The 23,611-nt window shown below is 42.7% G+C and overlaps 1 protein-coding gene across 4 annotated transcripts; it reads left to right on the top strand.

Moving 5' to 3' along the window:
- Positions 1–1,923: 1,923 nt before the first annotated feature.
- Cdk7 (cyclin dependent kinase 7) lies at positions 1,924–23,112 on the top strand. Of its 4 annotated transcripts, XM_042691046.1 has the most exons (12): positions 1,924–2,092; positions 2,468–2,527; positions 4,937–4,970; positions 6,280–6,347; positions 9,891–9,959; positions 12,695–12,805; positions 15,597–15,715; positions 18,530–18,629; positions 20,336–20,422; positions 20,976–21,125; positions 21,888–22,035; positions 22,901–23,112. In XM_042691046.1, the coding sequence occupies exons 1-12, from the start codon at positions 2,027–2,029 to the stop codon at positions 22,927–22,929; spliced, it is 1,041 nt and encodes a 346-aa protein (XP_042546980.1). In that variant the 5' UTR covers positions 1,924–2,026; the 3' UTR covers positions 22,930–23,112. The 4 variants fall into 4 exon arrangements, with proteins under 4 accessions (XP_042546980.1, XP_042546984.1, XP_042546982.1 ...); XM_042691050.1 differs by lacking the exon at positions 20,976–21,125; XM_042691048.1 differs by lacking the exon at positions 6,280–6,347.
- The last annotated feature ends 499 nt before the right edge of the window (positions 23,113–23,611 follow it).

Below are 23,611 nucleotides of genomic sequence, written 5' to 3' on the forward strand. Positions count from 1 at the left end.
GGGATTTGGCTATTGCCTGCCTTTCTCTCTGACTTTTTGGAAGGTCAGGTAAACAATTTTCTGCTTGATGTGCAACTTCAGTAAGAATGGCTCCGTTTTGGTTTAGTCTGCTGAATAAACAGTGGTGGAGCTCAGTTTAAACCTTCTACAGATTTAACATAGGTGATAAAAGTTCTAGTTCCATTCTGATAACTAAAGTATTTGGGCGTCATCACTGGTTTCTCCATGAGGAAAAAAAAAACCACAATGGAAGGGGCTGGGAAGGTGGCTCAGTGGTAGAGTGCTTGCCTTGCATGCATGAGACCCTGGGTTCAATTCCTCAGCACTACATAAGCAAAAAAAGCCGGAAGTGGGGCTGTGGCTCAAGTGGTAGAGCGCTAGCCTTGAGCTGATAGAGCTAAGGGACAGCGCCAAGGCCCAGAGTTCAGGCCCCATGACCGGACCCCCCCCCCCAAAAAAAAAGAAAAACAACAAAAAACCCCACAAAGGTATAGAATCTGGACATTCCTTAAACTTGCTGGGGAACTGGGGTCTCAGGGCAAAGCCATTATCTCTCTCCCTTCAAAACTGGGGAGAGGGCTGGGAAGGTGGCTCAATGGTAGAGCGCTTGCCTTGCATGCATGAGGCCCTAGGTTCAATTCCTCAGCACCACATAAGCAAAAAGAAAAAAGCCGGAAGTGGCGCTGTGTCTCAAGTGGTAGAGCGCTAGCCTTGAGCTGAAGAGCTGAGGGGCAGTGCCCAGGCCCAGAGTTCAGGCCCCACGACAGGACAAAAAAAAAAAAAAAACTAAACTAAAAAACAAAAAACTGGGGAGAAATGTAAATTCAGAAAATCACGGCTTGCGGGCTGGAAAGTGGCTCAGTGGTAGAGCGCTTGCCTTACATGCATGAGACCCTGGGTTCGATTCCTCAGCATCACATAAGCAGAAAAAAAAAAAAAGCTGGAAATGGCACTGTGGCTCAAGTGGTAGAGTGCTAGCCTTGAGCTGAGCTGAAGAGCTGAGGGACAGTGCCCAGGCCCAGAGTTCAGGCCCCATGACCGGACCAAAAAAAAAAAAAAAATCACGGCTTGCAAGCCGAAGCCATTGCTGGAGTCAGTTAACTGGTTGGAATATTTAAAAGCATGACTAGTAATTGCACAGCCAATATTTAATGCAGTAGTTACTACGTCTAAAACACTATGTTTCATTTAATCCTCCTAAAGACTAAATTGCAGCCCAGCGTCAGTGGCTCGACCTATAATCATGGAAGGCTGAGATTTGAGAATCGTGGTGCAAAGCCAGCTTGGCGGGAAAGTCTGTGAGCCTCTTCACCGTCAAAAAAGCTGAACTGGTATAGGGCTCTAGCCTTAAGGAGAAAATGATCAGGGACAGCAATTCAAGCTCCAGGGCCCCAGGGACCGCCCCCGCCCCCACCCCGCCACACACACACACACACACACACACACACACACGCACACACACACACACGTTGCAGTATATTCCCATTTTACAGAACAGAGGTCCCAAAGCTTATGTCACGCCCGACACCGTTGAGTGGCGGTGGATCCTGTTTCCTGGGACAATGTTTCTTCATTAAAGGAACCGGTTTTGATCTTGACCGCCCTTAAGAACCTGGCACTCATCTAACCTGAGATCAGCAACGGCGGCCACAGGACGCGCTGGATCAAAGATCAGAAAGTGAGGTCAGGTACCACGAAGCTGTCTTCGGCACCAGCTCCTGGGTGACGAGCCCTCGTGGGAGGAAACCAAGTTAAAGCCGCCCCCGGGCGGCTAGGTGACCGCCGGAAACCGAACGCGCCGGGCGGCCTCCCGTGACCACCAAGCCGGGCCCAGCTCAGCTTCCCTCGCGCTAGCTCCGCCCGGACCCTTTCCGTGGTGGCCCCGTCCCCCGGAAGTGGGGGCGGGACTTCTAAACCGTGGGCGCCTGAGGGGCGGAAGTAGCTGTTGGAAGCCTCCTCCCGGCTTTAAATCCTTGCGGTCTCGGGAGCTCGGCGCTCGTTGCTGGGGTCCGGCGTCGCGCGCCTGATGGCTCTGGACGTGAAGTCTCGAGCAAAGCGCTATGAGAAACTGGACTTCCTCGGGGAGGGGCAGGTGAGACCCCGGGAGGGCCCCGGGAGGGCCCCGCGCGCAGGCGCCGCGCCGCCGCCCCGGGGCCGTGCAGGCTCCGTGGCCGCCGGCCTGCCCAGCCGGCCCGCTGCCTGGGTTCCTTTCCGGGGGGAGGCGAAGAGGACTGTCCCCAAGAGGCCGCCCCTCTTGAGAGCCTGGAAGTCCGCCCCGAGCCGCTGTCATCCGCAGCGGGACGCGGACCGCCGACCACGCTCCGCCACGCCTGTCCGTCCGCCACCCGACCCTGGAGGCTCTGCTTCCCCCACACGCTAAACAAAAGGAGACCGGCTCACACCACCGCCGAAAACTCACACGCTTGCTATTCCTGGTGCTGTGTTTGTGTTTGTTTGTTTGTTTTAGTTCGCCACAGTATATAAAGCCAGAGATAAGAACACCAGCCGGATCGTCGCCATTAAGAAAGTGAGTCGCCCCCTTTACGCGGTCGCTTCTCGAAGATGGCTTTCCGGGATGAGTTTTCGTTTGGGGGTGGTTTTTACCGCCCTTGATCGCGTTCCTTTCCAGAGAAGAGTAGCACGCGTTACTGCCTCGTGTTCCAAGATGGATCTCCGGGGTTAGGCTAGTTTGGGTTCTATGAATATGAATTACAACGAAGAGGAAACGGTGTAGTATTTTTGCTACATAAACGCAGCTGTGGACTGAGGGAGCCAGTGCTGTTCAGTGCTCAGGTCTATTTGATTTATGATCTTTCCCAGGTCACACACAGGCTCTGCCACTGTGTCATAGCTGTATTTTCTCTGGGTGGATTAACACTTAAGGTGCTGCTTTTCCCCTGCAGCTGTTCTGATGTGCATTTTCTAAACGAGTTAAAGAGTTTTTAAACTTGCATTCATTCAAAAGATTTAAGTCATAATTAACTTTCTGTGTGTCAGCACTTTGGCCTACATTTTTTTTTTTAATTGTAAAGCTACTATACAGAGGGTTACAGTTACATGAGTGAGGTAATGAGTACACTTCCTCTTGAACATTGTTACCCCCTCCATTGTTTTCCCTCTACCATCCCCTCCCTCCCTCCCTTCCCCAGGTTCTTTTTTTTTTTTTGATTGTGATTAAATGATTACATAATTTCAAAGTCACAAGTTCATTCTAACTTCCCTGGAGCAAATTGTCTACCACAGTCTGTAATATATAACAGTGTTCACATGTTATATACCATATTTGTGATCAGCAGCATGGGGATATTTAGTAGTGGTTCAACCAGATGAGCGGGAGTTCTTTGTTTCTTAAGTTGGCCTACATTTTTTAACTTAGCATTCCAAACAGCCAGGAAGTAGATGAAAGTATCTTTATTTTGCAACTGAGTTGCCTGAGGCTAAGATGACTTGTTCAGGACACAGCTAGCAATTGCTAAAGCTAGAATTTGACTGCCTGATGCCAGCCAGATGTGTTACAGCTCTTTCCCTTAACCACTGAAATCTAAAACCTTACAGGATACTAAGATGCTGTTTCTCTCACATACCTCAGGGCCTCTTGGTGGGGTAGTTGTCTTCCATGTTTGTGTTCCTGTTGTTGCTTTGAATCTGTTTCTCTTTCAAAAATTCTCAACTTTGAAGTGTATCAGATCAGCCTTCCTTTATCCAATCTCCAGGTACTCAATACCTGGTTTGCTCTCTTCTTCTCAGTATTTTGGCCATCATGTTTGTCTTACTCCATTACTTTCCATCCTTGTTTCCAGCTTGTGTTGTATGATCAACCACTGTTACCAGCTCCCTTATAAAAAATCTAGTCTTGACTCCTTCCCTGTCTTTTCAGTTTTACTCATGATCCATGGTATCCTAACTACACTGACTTTCTTTTTTTTCCTTTCTTTCTTTTTTTTTTAGGAGTTACTGATAACTATTATCACCAACGCAGACTTTATGACTTTCTAATCTTTGGACACTTTAGGTTCATTCCCATGACATTTGTTCTACCCCCCTTTTTTTTTTTTTGGGTCCAGTCGTGGGCCTGAACTCTGGGCCTGGGCGCTGTCCCTCAGCTTTTCAGCTCAAGGCTAGTGCTCTACCACTTGAGCCACAGCGCCACTTCTGGCTTTTTTTTTCTTTTCGCTTATGTGGTGCTGAGGAATCGAACCCAGGACCTCATGCATGCAAGGCAAGGGCTCTACCACTGAGCCACCTTCCCAGCCCTTGTTCTACCCTCTTATTGTGACCTTTTCTCTTTAAAATTTAGTGCTGTCAATTCCTTACCATTCAGGTTTCATTTAAATGTCTCCTCAACACAGAGGTGCCTTTTGTGTTCATTACTGTTCAAACGGATGTGCCTTCTTCCTTCCTTGTTCTTTGTAATTGTTCTTTCCTGATCATCTTCCTGGCATTTATCAAAGTTTGAAACCTTACCTGAGTTTATGGTGTATATAATTCCACTCACATAGTACTAAAACTAGGCTGAGCACATTTGTACATGCTCTCTTAAAATGCACTGTCTTAGTATATGTGCGTGTGCACCAGGGAGGCTAGAGATAGGAATATCACCTAAGTCCAAGAATTCAGGCTAATCTGGGCAACACAGTGACACTTGTTTTGATCTTTTTTTTTTTTTGCCTGTCCTGGACCTTGGACTCAGGGTCTATGCATTGTTCCTTAGTTTTTCTGCTCACAGCTCAAGTCCAGCTTTTTGGCAGTTAATTGGCTGTAGAGTCTCTAGAACTTTTCTACCTGGGCAGCAATCTTCTGATCTCAGCCTCCTAAGTAGCCAGAAGGCTACTGGTGCCTGGCTTGTCACTGTTTTTGAGATGTTTGTAAATTGTCTCTGTCTTAAATGATTGAACACATTTTAATGTGTGGGGTTCTGTTTTTCCTTTTCTACTAGATCAAACTTGGACATAGATCAGAAGCTAAAGATGGTAAGTGTCATATAATTTTACAGCATAGGAAATGTTTTTATTCTGACTGAGGAAATAAGTAAAGTTCTCATGAGAGCAATGATTCTGATAGTGTCCTAGAAGAATAAGAGGACACTTGATGATTTTCACCTATTTGAAGATTCAGAGGAACTTCCTACCTAAGTATGTGGAAAGCATTAAGGTTTTCATCACTTCTCTTGCTGTCTTTACTACTATTGTAAGTGTTATAAGCCATCCTTTTATTTCTGAGCTTCTAATTACATTAAAACTTAAGGATGCAGCTTCATGGAAAGTGCCCAAAGTTCAAAATGGAAAAGATTCATTTCTGACTTCAAAGCCTTATTAATGTCAGGTACTGTTTACTCATTAAAAAATAGTTCTTATGAAAAAGATATGTCACCTATGTAAGTGCCAAACCCAGATATCGTAGTTCTATCCTTTGTATTTCTTCTTACCACAAATTGACATTTAGCATAAATAATCAATTCTGACATGTGTAGGACAAGAGAAGAAAGTAAAGCCTGTTTGCTAACTCCTTGTCTGGTGTTTGTGTGTGTGTACTCTTAGTGTAACGGTCTTCAGGTCAGATGAGCAATAGATAATGTAAATAATTTTTCATCACCTACCATAATCTGGTTGAGGTTACTTTTTAAAATAAAGTAATGGCCTGGCACTGGTGGCTTCTGTCTATAATCCTAGCTGCTCAGGAGGCTGAGGTGTGAGAATCGTGGTTCAAAGCCAGGACAGGAAAGTCCATCAGACTCTAATCTCCAATCAGCTGCTCAGAAAATGCCAGAAATGGTGCTATGACTTAGGTGGTAGAGTACTGGCCTTGAGCAAAAGAAGCTTGGGGACAGTGCCCAGGCCTAGAGTTCAAGTCCCAAACTGGCAAAAAAAAAAGTAAAAATAGTAAGAAGAAAACAATGTAAAAAAAATTAAAATTGTAGCCCGGCACCAGTGGTTCATGCCTGTAATCCTAGCTACTCAAGAGGCTGAGATCTGAGGATTGGGGATCAAAGCCAGCCCAAGCAGGAGAGTCCCTGAGACTCTTACCTCCAATAAATCACTAGAAAACCGGAAGTGGCACTGTGGCTCAAATGGTAGAGCACTTGCCTTGAGCTGAAGAGTTCAGGGACAGCATCTGAGCCCAGAGTTCAAGCCCCACAACCAACAAAAAAAAATTGTTATAGTCAAAACCATCTTATTTTTTTTGTGGAATTTTCTTATTTTCTGAGATTATAAATCTTTTCTAAAATAATACGCTGGAAGAAAGTTTGAGATTTAACTCTCGATTTGCCTTTTTACCTAGGTATAAACAGAACAGCTTTAAGAGAGATAAAATTATTACAGGAGCTAAGTCATCCAAATATAATTGGTGTGAGTATGATCTAAGTTGCTAATGTTTGGGACTGTGTCTTTTCTAAATGTGAAGGTTATGATCTGAAAGTTTATCAGCCTGAAATGTATTTTTTTTATTCTAATTGTTTCTGTAGGCAATCCTTAAAACTATACACATATATTGGATTAATCAAATGTCAGCATGCCTTCCATCCTGGAGCCCTCTAGTACATAGTTAAAAGTGTCAGCCTACATTCCAAACCCTCCTTTTTGCCTGCAGGAGATAATCAAGTTTTCTCTCAACTGTCTATAGTTCTTACCTCAAAAGGTTGCCCTGAGACAAACTGACAATACATGTAAACTATCTGGAATAGAGTCTAACATGGAGAATAAGCATTTTTATTGATTGACCAAGGTGTCCTTGAACTTGTAAGTTCGAGTGATTCCCCTCTGCCTTGGTCTTCCAAGTAATTGGGACTATAGGAGTGTACTACTATACCTGGCAAAGATTTTCTTTCTTTCTTTCTTTTGTACATAGTGGGGCCTGAACTTTGGGCCTGGGCTCTGTTTCTCAGCTCTTCAGCTCAAGGCTAGCACCCTACCACTTGAGCCACAACACCACTTCCAGCTTTTTCTGCTTATGTTGTGCTGAGGAATCCGAACCCAGGGCCTCATGTATGCAAGGCAAGCACTCTGCCATCGAACTACCTTCCCAGCCCCCTGGCAAAGATTTTTCTTAAGCATTTTATTTAGGAATTTGGTTTTGGTTTTTGTTTTGTTTTGGCAATACTGGGATTTGAACTCAGGAACTTGTGCATGCCAAGGAGGCAGATGCTCTAACACTTAAGCCACATCGCTAGCCTAAGAATTTTTTTAATTTAATTTTATTGTAAGGGTGATAGAGGGTTATAGTTACATAAGTAATAAGCATTTCTTGTCAAGCATTGCTAGCTCCTCCCTCATTTTCTTAGCCTAAGATCTATTTATTTATTTATTTATTTTGGTCCATCATAGGGCTTGATCTCTGGGCCTGAGCGCTTTCCCTCAGCTCTTCAGCTCAAGTGTAGTGCTCTGCCACTTGAGACACAGCACCACTTCTGGTTTTCTAGTGGGTAACTGGAGATATGAGTCTCACTGACTCAGCCTCCTGAGTAGCTAGGATTACAGGCACGAATCATTGGCACCCGGCAGCCTAAGATTTTTATGTGTATTTGCTAGTCCTGGGACTTGAACTCAAGGTCGTGGGCACTGTCCCTGAGCTTTTTTTGGGGGGAGGGGGGCCCGGTTGTGGGGCCTGAACTCTGGGCCTGGGCACTGTCCCTCAGCTATTCAGCTCAAGGCTAGCTCTCTACCACTTGAGCCACAGTGCCACTTCCAGCTTTTTTCTTTTTATGTGGTGCTGAGGAATCGAACCCAGGGCCTCATGCATGCAAGGCAAGCGTTCTACCACTGAGCCACCTTCCCAGCCCCCTTTTTTTTGTTTAACGGCTAATGCTCTATCAGTTGAGCCACAGTGCCACTTCTGGCTTTTCTTTTGTTTCTTTTCTTGTCTTTTTGTAGTTTTTTCAAGATAAGAGTCTCAATGACTTTCCTGCCCAGGCTGGCTTCAAACTGTGATTCTCAGATCTCAGCTTCCTAGGTAGCTATAGATTACAAGCATGTGTCACTGGTGTTGGGCCAGGAATTATTGTTGAATTGGAAACATGACTTATTTTTTAATTATAACGTGGAAGAATTTATTGGGAGAGCTTAAATATTTGACTTTGAAAAAATAAACTTTTGGGAGAGGCTTTTTTGTTATGTTTTCATCATGTTTACAAAATAGCTCTTGAAAAATACAGAATACATGGCCTAGGAAGGTTGCTCAGTGGTAGAGTGCTTGCCTCGCATGCATGAGGCCCTGGGTTCGATTCCTCAGCACCACATAAGCAGAAAAAGCCAGAAGTGGTGCTATGGCTCAAATGGTAGAGCACTAGCCTTGAGCTGAAGAACTGAGGGACAGTGCTCAGGCCCTCCAACCGCCAAAAAAGAAAAATACAGAATACAAAAACAATAAAACTGAGCAAACTTTAGTCATGAGACATTACTTACATACTATGATAGCAATAGTCTTAAGTTATGAAAAATAGAATTAAAAAATTACAATAGGCTGGGAATGTGGCTTAATGGTAGAGTGCTTGCCTAGCATGCATGAAGTCCTAGGTTCAGTTCCTCCGTACCACAATTACAGATAAAGCTGGAAGTGGCGCTGTGGCTTAAGTGGTAAAGTGCTATATCTCGAGCAAAATAAGCTCAGGTACAGTGTCCTGGCCCTGAGTTCAAGCCCAGGACTGGCCAAAAAAAAAAAAGTTACAACACAGGAAAGGTCTAGGTTTCTAGCCTGGCAAAACTTAGATGTAGTTACATAAAATTTTTGTAAGTCGGGCACCAGTGGCTCATGCATGTAATCCTAGCTGTTCAGGATGCTGAGTCAATCTGAGGATCCAAGTTCAAAGCTAGCCCAGGCAGGAAAGTCCAAGAGGTTCTTATCTCCAATAAACTACTCAGAAAAAGCCAGAAGTGGTGCTGTTGCTCAAGTGGTAGAGTACCAGCCTTGAAGCTCAAGGACAATGCCCAAGGGCCCAGGACCAGTTAAAAAAAAAAAGTCTTGTAAACTGAATCACCTCTGCCAATGAGTAAACAAAATGACAAGACTAAATCTGTGCTTGGCAGTGTCAAACTCTTCCCAAAGGGACACCTTTACACTTTACCCATTAACTGACCATCTTTATTTTTCAAGTGGTAGGAGGAAGCCAGGTTGTAGAAAGTAGAAATATTGTACATGAGACATTACTTATTTATTTTTTATTTTTTGGGTCCAGTCGTGGGGCCTGAACTCTGGGCCTGGGCTCTGTCCCTCAGCTCTTCAGCTCAAGGCTAGCGCTGTACCACTTGAGCCACAGCACCACTTCCAGATTTTTTCTTTTTACTTATGTCGTGCTGAGGAATCGAACCCAGGGCCTCATGCATGCAAGGCAAGCGCTCTACCACTGAGCCACCTTCCCAGTCCCTGTACATGAGACATTACAAAGTCATGAAGAAAACACAGAGCCTAAGAGGAAAAGACTATATCCAAGCTTTGGAACATTAATTTAGAAGGCTAGGGAAAGAGATGAGGCAATTGCAGTTTAGCATGGCAAGTGCACATGTGATAGAACAGAACGCAACAGGATTCCTAAGACATTAGACGTGTGCTCCAGTGTGCTAATTTCCAAGTGTCCAATTAGATAAAATTCTTTCAGGCTTATAGGAAATTAGCAGCATAAATAAATGCTTAAGTTATAAACAGTTACTTCAGGGCTGGGAATGTGGCTTAGTGGTAAAGTGCTTGCCTAGCATGCAACCCTGGGTTCGATTCCTTAGTACCACATAAACAGAAAGAGCAGCAAGTGCAACTGTGGTTCAAGTGGTAGGTTCAGGGACAGTGTCCAGGCCCTGAGTTCAGGTCCCAGGACTGGCAAATAAACGAAACAAAAGTTACTTCAATTGGCTTGAGAACATCGTGTCAACAATATTAACTTTAAAAAATAATTTGTTTTGCAGCTGCTTGATGCTTTTGGACATAAATCTAATATTAGCCTTGTCTTTGACTTTATGGAAACTGATTTAGAGGTAAGATTATGATTCTTAGAACCTTATTTTCCCCTCTACTTCATCAAAGGAGAGCCTAAATGTTTGTTTTTTATCTAAGTATAGGTATTCGAAAACTACTTAATACTGTTGAAGTCTGGATGGATACTAAACCCATTTCTATCTCTGATTTCTTGTAGATATTTAGCTATATTCCTAGTGTTAAGTAAAGAGATTGGGATTTCATTAGCATTTCTATCAAATTCTCTGTAGCTTATTGACTTTTTTTTTTTGAGAAATGAGCATTAGAGCTATTAAATAAACCTTTTTTTTGGTTGGTTGGTCATGGGGCCTGAACTCTGGGCCTGGGCACTGTCCCCCAGCTCTTCAGCTCAAGGTGAGCATTCTACTACTTGAGCCACAGGGCCACTTCCAATATTTTCTCCTTAGGATGTAGTGCTAAGGAATGGAACCCAGGGCTTCATGCATGTGAGGCAAGGACTCTACCACTGAGCCACCTTCCCAGCCCCTTAAGCCATTCTTTTAAAACCAAAGGTTTGGGTTTTTTATTTTGTTGGTTATGGGGGCTTGAACTCTGGGCCTGGGCACTGTCCCTCAGCTCTTCAGCTCAAGGCTAGCATTCTACCACTTGTGCCACAGTACCACTGCTGGTTTTCTGGTGGCTTATTGGAGATAAGAGTCTCGGACTTTCCTGCCCGGGTTGGCTTTGAACTGTGGTCCTCAGATCTCAGCCTCCTTACCAGCTAGGATTACTGGTTTGAGCCACCAGTGCCCGGCTTAACCAAAGGGTGTTGTTGTTGTTGTTGTTGTTGTTGTTGTTGTTGTTTCTGGTCCTCGGGTTTGATCTCAGGGACTGGGTGTTGGCTGTCTCTGAGCTTTTGCTCAAATCTAGCGTTCTATCACTTGAGCCACAGTACTTACACCAGCTTTTTCTGAGTATTGGAGATAAGAGTCTCATGGACTTTCCTACCAGAGCTGGCTTTGAAACGCAATTCTCAGATCTCAGCCTCCTAAGTAGCTAGAATTACAGACGTGAGCCCTATGTGCAGCTCTTACCTCTTTCCCCATAATGCAATTTAAACTGAATTCACTGGTCTATTTTCATGCAAACTACTTTGACCAGATTCTTCCTTATTCATTCCCAGTATTGTCACCAAACAGTGATAGCTCATATTGACGGACTATTACTTGAGTAAAAAATAAAACAAAAAAGTTGCCAGACGCCGGTGGTTCTTGTCCATAATCCTAGCTACTCTGGAGGCAGAGATCCAAGGATCACAGTTTGAAGCCAGCCTAGGCAGGAAAGTCCTTGAGACTTTCTTATTTACTAGAAAAATGGAAGTGGTGCTGTGGCTCAAGTGGTAGAGCACTTGCCTTGAACTGAAGAGCTGAAGCGCCCAGGCCCAGAGTTCAAGCCCTACAACCGACCCCCCGCCCCCCCCCCCCCAAAAAAAAAAAGGAATTGATAATTCTAAGTATGAGCTGGCTTAGGTCATATAGCTCATGGTTCCATCAGAACTTACTATTACATTTTCAGCCTGTATTCTTTCCTATTTCATTTGTGACTACACTTTTTCAATATGATGGCCTTTACAGGTTTGTATGAGGTGTATATAGATATATGGAATTGTAATATTAGATACAGTTATTTTAGCTGTCCTTCGAGTCTACTAATCCCTGAAGTAAGAAAATGTTTTGTTCCCTTTGATTCACAAGTACTTGGCTTGACCACTTGATTAGTCTTAGGTGATGTGTCCCTTGCTGAGATAATCAGTCTTCTAGCCAGGAAGCTGTGGGGGGGAGGAGGTGAGAGGGGGGAAGGCCATGCCTGGGTCATATGTCCACCTCTGGAGGCCTCAGGTGAGGGTTAGTTTCTACCGTGGACTAAGCTAGAATATGGTAGTTTTTGTTTTTGTCCAATGTGGGGCTTGAACTTGGGGTCTGGGCACTGTCCCTGAGCTTCTTTGTATTCAAGGCTAGTGCTCTACCATTTGAGCCATAGTACCACTTCCAGTTTTCAAGTAGTTATTTGGAGACAAGAATCTCATGGGGACTTTTCTGCCCGGGTTGTTGTCGAACCACGATCCTCAGATCTCAGCCTCATGAGTAGCTAGGAGTACAGATGTGAGCCTGGACTATGGTAGTTTGACAAAGAAATACTGAATGTGTAAGTTTGAAAAGGCAAGCAAAACTGACCAATGTCTGCTTCTTTTATGCCAAAATTGAAAGAGACAAAGTATTACTTTTTTTCTTATTTGTTTGTTAATTCTTTCTCTATTAGGATTTGAATTAAGGGGCTCACAAATACTAGACAGGTCCTCTAGTACTTGAGCCACACTCCCAATCCCAAAGCATTGTTTCCTCAGCCAGAGATACTTTTTAATCAGTTAACTCTGAAAGTTCTAATAGTGCATCCTAAGGAGAATTGGGTATTCTCTCTCTACATGAATACACTCATTTTACTTTTTTTTTTTTTGGGTCCGGTCGTGGGGCCTGAACTCTGGGCCTGGGTGCTGTCCCTTAACTCTTCAGCTCAAGGCTAGCGCTTTACCACTTGAGCCACAGTGCCACTTCCAGCTTTTTTCTTTATGTGGTGCTGAGGAATCGAACCCAGGGCCTCAGGCATGCAAGGCAAGCGCTGTACCACTGAGCCACCTTCCCAGCCCCAATACACTCATTTTAAATCTGTCTTTTTTGGTACTATAGAGTCCATTTGAATAACCAACCATGCCTATATATTTTCTGCCTATTGACAGGTTATAATAAAGGATAATAGTCTTGTGCTGACACCTTCTCACATTAAAGCATATGTGTTGATGACTCTTCAAGGGTTAGAATATTTACATCAGCATTGGATTCTACATAGGGTAAGGGATTCTTGTTTTATTTTGCTTCACTGATATAGTTTGAGACATATCTTACTGTGTACCACAGGGTAGCCTGGTGCTTGCTATGTGCCCAGGCTGGCCTCTACCTCCCAAGTACTAGAATTACAAGCCTAACGTCACTACAACTGGCACGGATTTCTTTTTTTCCTACAAGATAAATTAATTGTACAAAGATGATTTACTATGATATGCTATGCATATGATGTCCTTTGATCAGATTTGCTTTTTCTGTTACTTTTCCTTATTGCTTCCTTTTTTTGGGGGGGTGGGGGGGTTCCGGTTTTGGAGCCTGAACTCTGGGCCTGGGTGCTGTCCCTCAGCTCTTCAGCTCAAGGCCAGCGCTATACCTCTTGAGCCACAGCGTCACTTCCAGCTTTTTTTCTTTTTGCTTATGTGGTGCTGAGGAATCGAACCCAGGGCCTCATGCATGCAAGGCAAGCGCTCTACCACTGAGCCACCTTCCCAGCCCCTTATTGCTTCCTTTTTAAAATGATTTTTAATAGGTGTCTTTGGTGGTGGTTGTGGTGGTGGTGGTGGTAGGGGTCGATCATTGGCTTGAACTCAGAGTCTGGGTGCTGGTCCTGAGAGGTTTTTTGCTTAAGGCTAGCACTCTACCATTTTAAGTCATAGCTCTACTTCCAGCGTTTAGGTGGTTAATTGGAGATAAGAGTCTCACAGCCTTCTCTGAATAGGGTTGGCTTCAAACTGTAATCCTCAGCTCTCAGCCTCCTGAATAGCTAGGATTACAGGCATGGGCCACTAGCACCCAGCCATGCTTGATTATGTTATTCTAAAACTTGTTCTAAGCTTTATATATCCAATTTAGTACATAATAGTCTGAACAAAAGAAAAGAAAGATATATCTGCTAGACTTGTGTCTGTAATCCCAGTTACTCATAAAGCAGGTATTAGGAGAAATATAGGCCAGTACAGGCAAAAAGTTTAGCACAACCCATCCAAGCTGACCTGGTCATAAATAAATCTTTTTTAAATCTTTTTTTTATATTGGAGAGTTTCTTTGGAGTACTATTTGAAAAATAACTAAAAGCAAAATAGGACTGGAGGCATTGCTCAAGTGTTAGAGCTGCCTAGGAAATGTAAAGCCCTGATTTCAAAACTGATGACCACAAAAAAAAAGGTGTGTGTGTGTATATAAAATACACATATACTTGGTTTCCTGAACCAGCAGATGGTGCTGTAAGAACCTCAAAGTACTTTGTGAAACTTAGAATCAGAAGAGATCCAATTTTTCATTTCTTTCTTCCTGTATTTTTTTTTTCATATAGGAAGAGCTAAGTTGCTACATGATCTGAATAATTTTTGTGGTTTTTTTCATGGTCTGCAGCTGATAGAACTGACAAGATGTTTGAACCTAGGTTTTTGGCTTTTAAGTGCAGTGTTCTTTGTCTTACACTATTGTTACAGGAAAGAAACAGGAAGGATCTGGATTAATTTAAACAGTCCTAAAATACCTTTAAAAACAATTTTTTTTTCTTTTTTTGGGGGGTCTGATCGTGGGGCCTGAACTCTGGACCTGGGCGCTGTCCCTCAGCTCTTCAGCTCAAGGCTAGCGCTCTATCACTTGAGCCACAGCGCCACTTCTGGCTTTTTTCTTTTTGCTTATGTGGTGCTGGGGAATCGAACCCAGGGCCTCAGGCATGCAAGGCAAGCGCTCTACCACTGAGCTACCTTCCCAGCCTAAAAAAAACAACAATATTTTTATCAGCTCTAAAATTTCACAAAATGAAATTTATAAAATAAATGGGTCATTTTCTGGAAAATTTATCTACTGGAGCAAAGCTAAGGTAGATGTGCTTGGTTTTTTTTTTTTTTTTTGGTTGGTCGTGGGGCTTGAAATCTGGGCCTGGTCACTATCCCTGAGCTTTTCACCTCAAGGATAGTGCTCTACCACTTGAGCCACAGTGCCACTTCCAGTTTTCTTGTGGTTAATTGGAGTAAGAGTCTCATGGACTTTCCTGTCTGGGCTGGCTTTGAACCTCGATCCTCATATCTCAGCCTTCTGAGTAGCTAGGATTACAGGCGTGAGCCACTGGCACCACCCAGCTCAGGTATTCTGTTCAGATAAATAGCCACGGACAAGTGAGTATGTGCACATATACATGTATAGGTAGATACATATTTATTGAGTCAGAGTCTAACTGTGTAACCCATGCTGGCACTACTCTTGCAGTTACCATTTGTAGGCCACCAAGTGCTGGGGCTACAAGTGTCATCATACCTCAAGAATCTTAGCTAGTAATTCTCATGTTAAATTTGGCAACCCTTTTAACTTAACTGCTGATAGCTCTTTAAAGTAGATTTTGAGGAATGTTCTTTATCCTTTCTAAGTGTGTACTTTTTATTTATTGAGCACTTACTCTGAGGTAGCCATTATTAAATTTGATTCTACAGAAGGTAAATTGGGGCTCACTACAGTATAAGCAATTTTATTTTGCTCTAAGATTTTATATCTGGAAAAAATATTGACTATTTAAATTATATCCTGTTTCGTTTCCCTTAGTTTTGGATTTTTTGTTTTGGTATTGGGCGTGGAGTGGGGAGTAGTGGAGCTTGGAACAGGATCTCTTGTAGCCCAGGCTGACCTTGAACTTAGGATTCTCCTGCCTCAGCATCCAAAGTGGTAGGGTTATATGTTTCCATGCCCAGCTTGTTGAGGCTGTTTACTAAGTTTAAACTTACACCAACTAAATAAGTTACAATTGCATTTTCCCTAACGCTGTTTATTTTCTTTACTATCTTCATAATACAGGATCTAAAACCAAACAATTTGTTGCTAGATGAAAACGGAGTGCTAAAACTGGCAGATTTTGGCCTGGCCAAATCATTTGGGAGCCCTAATAGAGCATATACACATCAGGTTGTAACCAGGTATGAATCCTTTAACTGGAAACTTATTTTTTGCACATTTTGGTCCTAATAAGCATCAACTACGATGTACATTAGTATAGATACAATTCAGAACTTTGTTGTATTATTAAAAATTATGGCCCATGGGCTGGGAATGTGGTTCAGTGGTAGAGTGCTTGCCTAGCATGCATGGGTTCGATTCCTTGGTACACATAAACAGAAAAAGCCAGAAATGGTGCTGTAGCTCAAGTGGTAGAATGTTAGACTTGAGCAAAAGAAGCTCAGGGACAGTGTCCAGGCCTTGAGCTCAAGCCCAGGACTGGAGGGGGGGGAGTAAATTATGGCCCTTCTCTTTTTGAATTTTGTTTTTTGTGCCGGCTTGAACTAGAGCTTGAACTCAGGGACTGGGCACTGTCCCTGAGTTTTTTCACTCAAGGCTGGTGCTCTATCACTTGAACCACAGCTCCTCTTCCAGCTTTTTGGAGGTTAATTGGCTATAAAAGTGTCATAGACTTTCCTGCCCAGGCTGGCTTCAAACTGAGTTCCTTAAATCTCGGCCACCTAACTGGCTAGGATTACAAGTGTGAGTTTCAGGTGTCCAGCCAATAGCCTTTCTTTTTTTTTTTTTTTGGTTGGTCGTGGGGCTTGAACTCTGGGCCTGGGCGCTGTCCCTCAGCTCTTCAGCTCAAGGCAAGTGCTCTACCACTGGAGCTACAGCGCCACTTCCGGTTTTCTGGTGGTTTATTGGAGATAGGAGTCTCACAGTCTCTCCTGCCCGGGCTGGCTTTGAACCGCGATCCTCAGATCTCAGCCTCCTGAGTAGCTAGGATTACAGGCGTGAGCCACCAGCGCCCAGTGTTAGCCTTTCTTATATTATGCATATTTTATTATGTATAGCTATATCTAGAGAATTAACTAACCTCAGACATTTCTTGCCTAGTGACTTTTTTTTTTCTTTTTTCATTACTGTAGCTTGAGTTGAGCTGGTTCCCAGCCTCTCTGATAGATTTTCAGAACACTTTTACACTTCAGTTGGATAATCTAAAACTTCTTTTCCTAATCGCCTGATTTATTGGCCTTATGTTTATTATATTGGTTAGTCCTGATTCTGTAACCATCTATGTAAATTAAAATTTTCTATCTAAGACATTTATACCTGAATTGTTATGTTGGAAGTAATTATGATTTCTTTCTATTTTTGATATGTAAGAAACAGAAAATCATATTAAACACATAAGAATACTTATCAACAGAGTTTATCACTCTTGTTAGGATGGCATTTGTTAATTTCTCATTTATTTCTAATTTACCTATTTTTTAAAATTATTTTGTCTCCTAAATAGCACTTGCTGTCAGTCACCTGAGCCCCGAGTAAGAGGTGTGAGGAGTTGAGGTGGACTCTGGGATGATTAAGTCCATGACTTAGGTGCTCAGTATATATGTACAGTATATGTGGCACACACTTTTTTTTTTGGTCAGTCACAGGGCCTGAACTCTGGGCCTGGGCACTGTCCCTCAGCTCTTTAGCTCAAGGCTAGCGCTCTACCACTTGAGCCACAGCGCCACTTCCGGCTTTTTTCTTTTTGCTTATGTGGTGCTGAGGAATCGAACCCAGGGCCTCATGCATGCAAGGCAAGCGCTCTACCACTGAGCCATCTCTCCAGCCCTCTGGCACACTCTTATTTATCAGTTTCTTGTATTTTTTCCTCCTAAATATCAAATGCCACTAGTATCAAGTTGTAATGAAGACAAATTGATTTAGCAGCATGGAATCATTGACTTTGACAAAGGCAGTTCTACTGGAATAGTAAGGTTGACATCTGGTTGAAGTGTGTATACAAGCCAGGTCTTATGGCCCTGTAATCCTAGTGACTCAAGAGACTGGTATCTGAGGATCACAATTGGAGCTAGCCTGGCAGGAAAGTCTATGACACTTTTTTTGGGGTGTGGGGTGTAGGGGGTTGGGAATGTTGGTCCTGAGGCTTAAACTCTGGGCCTGGGCAGTGTCCCTGAGCTCTTCAGCTCAAGACGAGCACTCTACACTTGAGCCACAGCGCCACTTCCTGTTTTCTGGTGGTTACTTGGAGATATGAGTCTCACTGACTTTCCTGCCTAGGTTGACTTTGAACCGCAAGCCTAAGATTTCAGCCTCCTGAGTAGCTAGGATTACAGGCATGAGCCACCAGCATCTGGCTATGACACCCTTATCTCCTGGACTAGAGATGTGGCTTAAGTGGTAAAGCACCAGCTGTGAGTGAAAAAGCTAAAGAAGCCAAGAGAGAATAGGGTTTTTTTTTGTTGTTTGTTTGTTTGTTTTTTTCTTTCGTGGGCCTGAACTCTGGGCCTGGGCACTGTCCCTCAGCTCTTCAGCTCAAAGCTAGTGCTCTATCACTTGAGCTATAGCACCACTTCCAGCTTTTTCTGCTTTATGTAGTGCTGAGGAATCAACCCCAGGGCCTCATGCATGCAAAGCAAGCACTCTACCACTGAGCCACCTTCCCAGTCCCAAGAGAGAGTAGTTTAAATCCCCCTTACCAAATGTACGCATTATCCTGCCCATGTAATTGTAACCCCTCTGTACAGTATGTTCACAAATAAAATTAAATTAAATTTAAAAAATAAATCCCCTTACCAGCACATAAAAAGAAAAAGGGAAAGCATTGAAGGGCTGGAGGTAAGGCTTATGTGATAGAATGTTGTGTACTGATTGTAAGGCCCTGAATTTCAACCCTGTACCTAAAAGAAAAACAATAAAATGAAAAGTTTTTAAGAGAAGATGAAGAAATGCTTTAGTGATTCCATTCTCAAATGACATGATTTCTTTTTCTTCTTCAGATGGTATCGGGCCCCTGAGTTGCTATTTGGAGCTAGGATGTATGGTGTGGGTGTGGATATGTGGGCTGTTGGCTGCATATTAGCAGAATTGCTTCTAAGGGTAAGTCCTAAAAATGCATTTAAACTAGGGTTGTGACTTAACAGGTAGAGTACTTCAGTGGGGCATCTGTGGTCCCACCTATAATTCTGGCTACTCAAGTAGCTGAGATCTGAGAATCGAGATTTGAAACCAGCTCAGGCAGGTAAGTCCATAAGACTCTTACCTCCATGTAACTACCAAAAAGCCAGGAGTGGAGCTGTGGCTCAAGCCTTAGAGCATAAGATGTGAGCAAAAGAACTCAGAGACAGTGCTTAGGCCCCTGATTTCAAGCCCCAGCATTAAAACAAACAAACAAACAAACAAAAGTAGAACACTTAATGAAGGCCCTGAGTTGTTTTTTGTTGTTGTTGTTGTTGTTGTTGTTTGTGCTGCTCCTGGGGCTTGACCTCAGGGCCAGGGTACTATCCCTGAGCTTTTTTGCTCAAGGCTACTGCTCTATCACTTGAGCCATAGCTCTGTTTCTGGTTTTGGTTTTTTTGGTAGTTTATTGAGATAAAGAGTCTCAAGGCTTCCCTGCCCAAGTTGCCTTTTAGTTCTGAGATCCTTAGTTTTCAACCTCCTGAATATTTAGGATTACAGGCAGGAACCACCAGCACCCTGCAGGCCCTGGGTTTAGATTATAGTACTATTAAAAAAGAAAGAGAGGGGGATAGAGAGGGAGGAAGGGAGATGGATCAAACTAAATCTCAATGTACACACTTAAATGCTGTTGTAGTTATTTGGTCTCATAAATCATGTAGAAATTATCTCTCATCATAACTCTTGTAACAAAACCTTCAAACAGAGCAGTTTGTAAGAAAAGCTTCATCCAAAAGCACTGGTCATGCCTATAATCACTGTACAAAAATGTACAACTTAATTTTTGTCGAAGGGCCAATTTTACTATTGTAAATTTATACTTATAAGTGGAAAATGTTCTTCTGACTTGAGACAGTCATTTTTTTGTCAAAGACCCAATTTTATAATTATAAGTATACTTTTTTGTATGTGTTGCTGGTCCTGAGGCTTGAACTCAGGGCCTGGCCACTGTCCCTGAGCTTCTTTTGCTCAAGGCTAGCACTCTACCACTTGAGCCACAATTCCATTCCCAGCTTTTATTTTGGTAGTTAATTGGCAGTAAGAGTTTCAGGGGCTTTCCTGCCCAGGCTGGCTTTGAACCACACTCCTAAGATTTTTTAGCCTACTGAGTAGCTAGGATTATTGGCATGAGTCACTAACACCCAGCCATAAGTATATTTTTGTTCTTTTTTTTGGTCCAAGACTGGGATTCAAGCTTCATACCTGACACTTTTACTCATTGGCTAGTGCTCTACCAACTGAGCCATGCCTCTAAGCCCATATGTGTACTTTCTTTTTTTATTTTATATGTTTTTTATTGTAAAAATACTATATAGAGGCGTTACAGTTACATGAGCAAGGTAATGAGTACATTTCCTATCAAGCATTGTTACGTCCGCCTCTATTTTTCCACTACCACATAAATATACTTTCTTAACACACACACACACACATCATGGAATGAGTAAAGTAGGTTTTTACCATATTGTTCACTTGATAGCTATGATAAAATCTAACTGCACACACATATATCCAACTAAATTTTTAGCATTTGTTATGTACTTTTAGTTTTTCTTACTAAATTTACAGTATTTGTATAACAACTATCACAGAGAACCTTGCCATATCTGCCTGTTGCTTTCTTTCAGGTACCTTTTCTGCCAGGAGACTCAGATCTTGATCAGCTAACAAGAATATTTGAAACTTTGGGCACACCTACTGAGGAGCAGTGGCCTGTAAGCCTTCATTCACTTCTTTGACATGTAGTTAACGTTCTGTAAAGTTACTTCATTGTCATGTGCTTTCTCAGTCTCCCCAGAAGCTAGATTGCAGGTGTAAGCCACCAACAACTGACTTCATAGTTCAGTTTTTACATAGTGCATATTGAATATAATGGCTGTATTTGCTCATCCATCTTCCCTCTATTTGCATATACTTTTTTGGGGGGTCTGGTCCTGGGGCCTGAACTCTGGGCCTGGGCGCTGTCCCTCAGCTCTTCAGCTCAAGGCTAGCGCTCTACCACTTGAGCCACGGCGCCACTTCCGGCTTTTTTCTTTTTGCTTATGTGGTGCTGAGGAATCAAACCCAGGGCCTCGAGCATGCAAGGCAAGCGCTCTACCACTGAGCCACCTTCCCAGCCCTGCATATACATTTTTAAAGTATGTTAGTCATTATACATCATTGTACTGTATATACTGATCAGTATACTATCTGTAAATAATGTTTTTTATTCCATCTAAATGCCTTTGGTCCTTTGCTTAAATTTGAAATATCAAAATATTTCTCCAGGACATGTGCAGTCTTCCTGATTACGTGACATTTAAGAGTTTCCCTGGGATCCCATTACAACACATCTTCATTGCTGCAGGAGATGACTTGCTTGAACTAATACAAGGCTTATTCTTATTCAATCCTTGCACTCGAATTACAGCCTCACAGGTATTTTAACATCTCATTTATATTAGGAAATATAAAAGAAATCATCAGTAGCATTAATAAAAGCAAGCACTCTACCACTGAGTCACATTTCCAGTCCATATGTGGATGTTTTGACATACATGTAGTTCTTTTTTGTAATTGTAAAGGTGATATATAGAGGAGTTAGAATTATGTAAGTCAAGTAATGAGTAGACTTGTAGTTCTTCATAAGAAAATTTTCTCTTGATTTATACATAGAGCTCATTTTTAGAAAATCAAAATATACTCTATCTTTTTTTTGGGTCCGGTCATAGGGCCTGAACTCTGGGCCTGGGTGCTGTCCCTCAGCTCTTCAGCTCAATGCTAACGCTCTACCACTTGAGCCACAGCACCACTTCCGGCTTTTTTCTTTTTGCTTATGTGGTGCTGAGGAATCGAACCCAGCGCCTCAGGCATGCAAGACAAGCGCTCTACCACTGAGCCACCTTCCCAGCCCCTCTATCTTTTTAAGAATAGTTTATAATTAATCTAGGCTATCCACCTGTAAAAAGATTTGAAGGAGTTTCATTTTCTTAGAATAATAGAATTATCAGCCGTCTTAAAATTCAAGATAATTCTTAGTAATTTCCATGTCCAGATATTTAACATTAATGTTTCTTTGCTTTGGGTATGCAAGTCTTCTCATAGTATTTTTTATGTTCTCAACAACTTCAGAGGTGGTTTTCCTAAGTACAGGCAATATACTCACTTAAAACCTTACCTTGGTTCCTTTTCTGTGACAAGGCATTGAAGACGAAGTACTTCAGTAACCGGCCAGGTCCAACCCCTGGTTGTCAGCTGCCAAGACCAAACTGTCCAGTGGAGACATTAAAGGAGCAGTCCAATCCAGCCATGGCAACAAAACGGAAACGAACAGAGGGCTTAGAGCAAGGTAACCATTCCTATTGCTATAAGAAATAAGCCTGTAATCCTAACTACTGGGGCAATGGAGATCAGGGGTTTTTGGTTCGAGGTCAGTTAATGGCAAAAAGTTTAGGAGACTCCCCCGGTGAATGGCTGGGTGTGGTGGCATGTTCCTGTGTTCCCCTTGACTGACACGGAGAAATAGGAGTGTAGCAACTCAGGCTGGTCAAGGTATAATTCCAAGACCTTACCTCGAAAATAACCAATGTAAACGGCCTGGAGAGGTGGCTCAAGTAGTAGAACACCTGCAGTTCCTTGGCCAGGTGCTACTGGCTCACAACTATAATCCTAGATGCTCTTCTAGAAGGCCTAGATCTGAGGATCATGATTTTAGGACAGCCTAGGACAAGAAAGTCTATTGAACTCTGGGCCTGGGCGCTGTCCCTGAGCAATTCAGCTCAAGCCAAGCACTCTACCCCTTGAGCCACAACTCCACTTCCAGTTTTCTAGTGGTTTATTGGAGATAAGAGTCTCACGGACTTTCCTGCCCAGGCTGGCTTTGAACCGCGATCCTCAGATCTCAGCCTCCTGAGCAGCTAGGATTACAGGTGTAAGCCACCGGCGCCCAGCCTAGTCTATGAGATTTTTATCTCCAGTTAACTACCAAAAAAGCCCGAAGTGGAACTGTGCTTCAAGTGGTAGAGAACCAGCCGTGCATGAAAACTAAAGGATAGTGACCCAGGCCCTGAGTTGAAACCTCACTACCAACGCATACACAGAAAAATTCCTAAAGTACTATAGCCCTGGTGTTTAAAAGAGACTGTTAAAGGAGAGCAGGGTGGGATGCAGAGACTAAATGCCAATGGCTGTTTTTTGTTTCGTTTCGCTTGTAGGAGGATTGCCTAAGAAGCTGATTTTTTAGTAACAGAGACCGTGGACAGTGTTGCTATTGAAGGAAATAGTCTGAAAAGAAAATAAGAAAAAAGTAAACATTAAATAAATGCTATAGAAGTGAACTTGTAAATAATCTACACGTGTAAAATATGTAAAATTATGTTATTTTTATTAAATGTATTTTAAAATTAAAAAACTCTTCTTTTTCTGATTTGAGTACAAAAAAATAAGAAGTTTGGTTCATTGAAATGTGGAATTGCCATACATTAGGAAAACTCTTACAAAAATAACAGTTATGGGGCTGGGAAGGTGGCTCAGTGGTAAAAAAACAAACAAACAAGAAAACAGTTATGCCAGGCTCTGGTAGATCATGCCTAGCTACTCAGGAGGCTGCTATCTGAGGATTGAGGTCCAAAGTCAGCCCAAGTAGAAAAGTCCAAGATACTCTTATCTCCATTTAACTAGACAAAAGCCAGACATGGAGCTGTGGCTCAAATGCTAGTGCTAGCCTTGAGCAAAAAAAGCAGAGATAGTACATAAGCTCTGACAAGCTCTTTTCTAGAAAAAGAAAGAAAAAAAAAAAACATTTGTAGAAAATACTACCCAGACTTAAAAAAAATTAATTACTAAGAAGAAAACATTTCAGATAAAACTGAGACTTCAGGCTGGGAAAGTGGCTCAGTGGTAAAGTACTTGCCTTGCATGCATGA

The sequence above is a fragment of the Dipodomys spectabilis genome, unplaced genomic scaffold, assembly GCF_019054845.1.
Source record: "Dipodomys spectabilis isolate Male_0828 unplaced genomic scaffold, ASM1905484v1 ptg000140l, whole genome shotgun sequence".
NCBI lineage: Eukaryota > Metazoa > Chordata > Mammalia > Rodentia > Heteromyidae > Dipodomys > Dipodomys spectabilis.

What these genes read in the sequence shown, in the direction of transcription:
- Cdk7 (XM_042691046.1), top strand. Translation starts at nt 2,027, where the DNA reads ATGGCTCTGGACGTGAAGTCTCGAGCAAAGCGCTATGAGAAACTGGAC. An exon ending in ACTTCCTCGGGGAGGGGCAG is followed by an intron (nt 2,093 to 2,467) that starts GTGAGACCCCGG and finishes TGTTTGTTTTAG; the next exon opens with TTCGCCACAGTATATAAAGC. An exon ending in GGATCGTCGCCATTAAGAAA is followed by an intron (nt 2,528 to 4,936) that starts GTGAGTCGCCCC and finishes CTTTTCTACTAG; the next exon opens with ATCAAACTTGGACATAGATC.